This window comes from Hemibagrus wyckioides, linkage group LG13 (assembly GCF_019097595.1).
Source record: "Hemibagrus wyckioides isolate EC202008001 linkage group LG13, SWU_Hwy_1.0, whole genome shotgun sequence".
NCBI classification, from domain to species: Eukaryota; Metazoa; Chordata; class Actinopteri; order Siluriformes; family Bagridae; genus Hemibagrus; species Hemibagrus wyckioides.
The window spans coordinates 18915503-18921919 of NC_080722.1; the positions used below are offsets into that span (position 1 = coordinate 18915503).

At 43.7% G+C, this 6417-nt stretch overlaps 1 protein-coding gene across 1 annotated transcript; it reads right to left on the reverse strand.

Annotated features, from left to right (window-relative positions):
• Window positions 1-3959: 3959 nt before the first annotated feature.
• Window positions 3960-5741, reverse strand: LOC131363637 (cilia- and flagella-associated protein 251-like). The gene is made up of 2 exons (XM_058406370.1): window positions 5703-5741; window positions 3960-5570 (listed from the first exon to the last, which is right to left on the reverse strand). Exons 1-2 carry the CDS (start codon window positions 5739-5741, stop codon window positions 4992-4994), a joined length of 618 nt encoding a protein of 205 aa, XP_058262353.1. The 3' UTR covers window positions 3960-4991.
• Between the last annotated feature and the right edge of the window lie 676 nt (window positions 5742-6417).

Consider the following 6417-nt stretch of genomic DNA (forward strand, 5'->3'; position numbering starts at 1 on the left):
TCCACACACAAATATGTACAGTTCCACACACATCTGTACAGTTTAACACACACACCTGTACAGTTGCACACAAACATCTGTACAGTTCCACACATCTGTACAGTTCCACACACATCTGTACAGTTCCACACACACATCTATACAGTTCCACACACATCTGTACAGTTCCACACACACACATCTGTACAGTTCCACACAAACATCTGTACAGTTCCACACACACATATGTACAGTTCCACACACATCTGTACAGTTCCACACACACACACACCTGTACAGTTCCACACAAACATCTGTACAGTTCCACGCACACATATGTACAGTTCCACACACATATGTACAGTTCCACACACACCTGTACAGTTCCACACACATCTGTACAGTTCCACGCACACATCTGTACAGTTCCACACACACATATGTACAGTTCCACACACATATGTACAGTTCCACACACACCTGTACAGTTCCACACACATCTGTACAGTTCCACGCACACATATGTACAGTTCCACACACACACCTGTACAGTTCCACACACATATGTACAGTTCCACACACACCTGTACAGTTCCACACAAACATCTGTACAGTTCCACACACACATATGTACAGTTCCACACACATATGTACAGTTCCACACACACACCTGTACAGTTCCACACACATATGTACAATTCCACACACACCTGTACAGTTCCACACACACCTGTACAGTTCCACACACATCTGTACAGTTCCACACACATATGTACAGTTCCACACACATATGTACAGTTCCACACACACACCTGTACAGTTCCACACACATATGTACAGTTCCACACACATATGTACAGTTCCACACACACACCTGTACAGTTCCACACACATATGTACAATTCCACACACACCTGTACAGTTCCACACAAACATCTGTACAGTTCCACACACACATATGTACAGTTCCACACACACACCTGTACAGTTCCACACAAACATCTGTACAGTTCCACACACATACCTGTACAGTTCCACACACACACCTGTACAGTTCCACACACACACACCTATACAGTTCCACACACACCTGTACAGTTCCGCACACATCTGTACAGTTCCACACACACACCTGTACAGTTCCACACAAACATCTATACAGTTCCACACACACCTGTACAGTTCCACACACATCTGTACAGTTCCACACACACATATGTACAGTTCCACACACATACACTATATTGCCAAAAGTATTCGCTCACCCATCCAAATAATCAGAATCAGGTGTTCCAATCACTTCCATGGCCACAGGTGTATAAAATCAAGCACCTAGGCATGCAGACTGTTTTTACAAACATTTGTGAAAGAATGGGTCGCTCTCAGGAGCTCAGTGAATTCCAGCGTGGAACTGTGATAGGATGCCACCTGTGCAACAAATCCAGTCGTGAAATTTCCTCGCTCCTAAATATTCCACAGTCAACTGTCAGCTGTATTATAAGAACGTGGAAGTGTTTGGGAATGACAGCAACTCAGCCACGAAGTGGTAGGCCACGTAAACTGACGGAGCGGGGTCAGCGGATGCTGAGGCGCATAGTGCGAAGAGGTCGCCAACTTTCTGCAGAGTCAATCGCTACAGACCTCCAAACTTCATGTGGCCTTCAGATTAGCTCAAGAACAGTGCGCAGAGAGCTTCATGGAATGGGTTTCCATGGCCGAGCAGCTGCATCCAAGCCATACATCACCAAGTGCAATGCAAAGCGTCGGATGCAGTGGTGTAAAGCACGCCGCCACTGGACTCTAGAGCAGTGGAGACGCGTTCTCTGGAGTGACGAATCGCGCTTCTCCATCTGGCAATCTGATGGACGAGTCTGGGTTTGGCGGTTGCCAGGAGAACGGTACTTGTCTGACTGCATTGTGCCAAGTACACACCTGTACAGTTCCACACAAACATCTGTACAGTTCCACACACACATATGTACAATTCCACACACACATCTGTACAGTTCCACACACACATCTGTACAGTTCCACACACACATATGTACAATTCCACACACACATCTGTACAATTCCACACACACATCTGTACAGTTCCACACACACATCTGTACAGTTCCACACACACATATGTACAATTCCACACACATATCTACAGTTCCACACACCAGTGGACACACAGGATATCACACTGAGTTCTGCACTCTGATTGGTCAGAAGGTGTTGATGAATTCTCTATAGTAGCAGCTCTGACTGTAGTGCAGGATTATATTAATGCACTCGCTCTGATCCCTTATCGTTTCTATAGTAACAGCTTTAATAACAGATAGATGGCTTCAAATAGTCTGTTCTCATCAGGTATAAAACCACATGGTGAGGGAATTAAAGCTCTTTTCTTTAATGGGAGCGAGCTGGAATGTTTTTTTTTTTATAACCATAAAACTCTAAAATGATACTAGCATTTATACAACAATCCATCATTAATATGAAGAGTTCTGAAATATTGTTTCTTCTTTATAAGAGTCAGCAGTAGAATTTTAATCTGAAAAGACAGAATGTTTAAAAAAAGCCGTGGCTTCTCCTTTACATCTCTAAGCTCATCTCCTGATGGAGGAACAGCATCACAGCTGAATTAGTCAAAGTCAAAGTCAAAGAAGCTTTATTGTCACTTCAACCATATATAGCTGATGCAGTACACAGTGAAGTGAAACAACGTTCCTCCTAGACCAGAGGTGCTACACATAACACAAACAAAGTACAGTGACGCAGACAAACATAGAGCTAAACATAGAGATAAAGACTAAACTATACTTAAGGAGCAATAAATAAACTAGACATACAACAGAAGCGCACAGGATGACAAGACAAGACAGTGCAGACAAACAACATATAGACCGACTTTTCTGCAGATAGCAGTGTATACAGTGAGTGCAGATATGAAATTGACATTTTGTGCAAAGAACAGTGTATACAGTGAATGCAAATATTAAAGTGACACATGTAAACAGGATTAATATAAAAAAAATGTAAAGTGAAATGTAAAGTGACGTGCGTGCAAACAGGACAATTTAGTGTGTGTGTGTGTGTGTGTCTGTGTCCAGCACAGTTCAGTTCTTCTTGCAACACAGTTCTCAGCTTTTGTGCATGTGTGTTATGTATGTGTGTGTGAGTACGTGTCCAGCACAATTCAGTTCTCCTGTTGAGATCAGATCTTGGTTGTACGTGTGTGCGTGTGTGTGTGTGTGTGTGTGATCAGTTCAGCTCAGTTCTCTGTTGAGATACCTGATTGCCTGAGGGAAGAAACTGTTTAACAGTCTGGTTGTGCGGGTCCGAATGCTCTGGTACCTCTTTCTGGATGGCAGAAGGGTGAAGAGTGTGTGTGAGGGGTGTGTGGGATCATCCACAATGCTGTTAGCTCTGCAGATGCAGTGTCTGGAGTAAATGTCTGTGATAGAGGGAAGAGAGACTCTGATGATCCTCTCAGCTGTCCTCACTATCCGCTGAAGGGTCTGCAGAATGATGAAGTTTACAGCAGGAAATGTGTTCTCACTGTGACTCTCAGCTTCATCCACATCAGTCTCTGTCTCATGACCTGAAGCAAAAGTCACTGGTTTTACACAATCATCGTCTCTTCACTCCTCTGATCTCTGTTCACACTAATATCACTAATCTCTCATTCACTCACTCTCTTCTCTTCACTTCACTTCTCTTCTCTCCTCTCCTGTCCTCTCTTCTCTTCTCTCCTCTCGTCTCATTTCTTCTCTTCTCTCCTCCTGTCTCTTCTCTTCTCTTCTCTTCTCTTCTCTTCTCTTCTCTTCTCTTCTCTTCTTTTAATGTCTCTTCTCTTCTCTTCTCTTCTCTTCTTTTAACTTCTCTTCTCGTTTCTTCTCTTCTCTTCTTTTCTTTTAAATTCTCTTCTCTTCTCGTTTCTTTTCTTCTCTTCTCTTCTCTTCTCTTCTCTTCTCTTCTCTTCTCTTCTCTTCTTTTAACGTCTCTTCTCTTCTCTTCTTTTAACTTCTCTTCTCTTCTTTTCTTTTAACTTCTCTTTTCTTCTTTTGTCTTCTCCTCTCTTCGCTTTTCTTCTCTCTCTCTCTCTCTCTCTCTCTCTCTCTCTCTCTCACAAACACACACACACACACTGTAACATGGAGATGGTAGTTTAGGTTATGATTCCTGCATATCTGATTGGAGGAATTTGTGAGCTGTTTACAGAACAGTGAATATTTTTTTGTTCCTCTTAAACCACCGATCTCTTTACTAAGAGTAATTTCACACAAGTCTCTACACGACATGATTCCTAAATTATTCAAGAATCTTGAAGACAGTCTGCTGTCAGTCACTGAGTTCGCCTCACACCTTAAAGATCATCCTACACAAACTGTATGAAACTCTGCGTTACACACATGATGAACTACATGATCTGTGATCAGTGTCACTTCTCAGACATATTGCAAGAGTATCATTTTTGAAGTGTTGCCCTTTTGCTTTTTATTCAGCACCTGTCCTGATCACCATCGTGTCTAATACACATCATGACTGAAATCCGCAGTGATGTATCTGTCATTTAATCTGGTTACATGCTCATATTTGGTTAGCTACCAGTTTTTTATTTATATCCTGATTATCTACATAATTCAGCTGAGGAAATATGTTTACTAACCACATTAACATGTGAAGTGATAAATGTTTCTGTCACATGAGCGGTTTTCTGATGGCGATGGCTTACTGTGATCCTGCTGGTCAGAAGGTGACAGCTTATTTGTAACATGGACCTCTGCTGGAGTTATTAAAGAGGTCCGCTTACAGTGTGGCAGTGTGATGTGAGAGGTCCAGGTGTTCACACAGTCAGAGTCCACAGTGACGGACTGGTGGCCTTCAGTCAAGCGTCTGTTCCCCCTGCTCCTCCTGTTCGTCCTGTCCTCCTGCTCTTCCTCTTTCTCCTCTTTTACCTGTACCTCCTGTTCTTCCTCTTTCTCCTGTTCTTCCTGTTTCTCCTCTTTTTCCTGTTATTCCTATTCCTTCTTATTTTCCTCCTGCTCCATTTCTTCCTGCTCCTTTTGTTTCTCCTGCTCCTTCTTTTCCTCTTGTTCCTCCTGCTCCTTTTGTTTCTCCTGCTCCTTCTTTTCCTCTTGTTCCTCCTGCTCCTCCTTTTCCTCCTGCTCCTTCTTTTCCTCTTGTTCCTCCTGCTCCTCCTTTTCCTCCTGCTCCTTCTTTTCCTCTTGTTCCTCCTGCTCCTTCTTTTCCTCCTGCTCCTTCTTTTCCTCTTGGTCCTCCTGCTCCTCCTTTTCCTCCTGCTCCTTCTTTTCCTCTTGTTCCTCCTGCTCCTTCTTTTCCTCCTGCTCCTTCTTTTCCTCTTGGTCCTCCTGCTCCTCCTTTTCCTCCTGCTCCTTCTTTTCCTCTTGGTCCTCCTGCTCCTCCTTTTCCTTCTGCTCCTTCTTTTCCTCTTGGTCCTCCTGCTCCTCCTTTTCCTCCTGCTCCTTCTTTTCCTCTTGTTCCTCCTGCTCCTTCTTTTCCTCTTGGTCCTCCTGCTCCTCCTTTTCCTCCTGCTCCTTCTTTTCCTCTTGTTCCTCCTGCTCCTTCTTTTCCTCTTGTTCCTCCTGCTCCTTCTTTTCCTCCTACTCCTTCTTTTCCTCTTGTTCCTCCTGCTCCTCCTTTTCCTCCTGCTCCTTCTTTTCCTCCTGCTTCTCCTTTTCCTCCTGCTCAACCTGCTCCTTCTTTTTTACCTTTTCCTCCTGTTCATTCTGTTCCTCCTGCTCCTTCATTTCCTGCTGTTTCTCCTGCTCCTCTGTTCCTCCTGCTCCTCCTTTTCCTTTTGTTCCTCCTGTTCCTCCTTTTTCTCTTGTTCTTCCAATTCCTCCTTTTCCTCTTGTTCCTCCTCTTCCTCCTTTTCCTTTTGTTCTTCCTGTTCGTACTTTTCCTCTTGTTCCGCCTGTTCCTCCCTTTCCTCTTGTCCCTCCTGCTCCTCTTCACCAGCTTAGTCAGTTTTGGAGAGGGCTTAATCATGGCTGGCCAGCTCACACACACTGTCCCTGTGTTAATGAGGATTGTAACGCAACACAACAGAAGCTTCAACTCAGAAACAGAGCTCTGTGGGCGTGATGGAGCTTCTGATCAGGAATTACACCTCTGGACTTCGTTAAAGGTGTTTAGGAAGCTGTCACAATAATTATGAAGGTCAGCAGAGTTAGTGACCAGTGCAGGTTAGCACGCTGAATTCAGTCTACTGATTGGTCAGTGATCAAGTGGCACAGGTTTATATTAATACCAGTTAACATAATAATACCTTATCGTTTCTATAGCAACAGCTCATTCACAGTTCGTGTACGTGCGAGATACAGTGAAGTCTTCAGACCTTTCCCCCCCATCAGGTCCACTTCCCTGTTTTTCAAGAGTTTGCATCACCCAAAAACAAAAATAATCCTGTCAATACTCAAACAA

What these genes read in the sequence shown, in the direction of transcription:
- LOC131363637 (XM_058406370.1), bottom strand. Translation starts at nt 5,741, where the DNA reads ATGAAGGAGCAGGAGGAACAGAATGAACAGGAGGAAAAG. An exon ending in AGAATGAACAGGAGGAAAAG is followed by an intron (nt 5,571 to 5,702) that starts GTAAAAAAGAAG and finishes GAGCAGGAGGAA; the next exon opens with CAAGAGGAAAAGAAGGAGCA.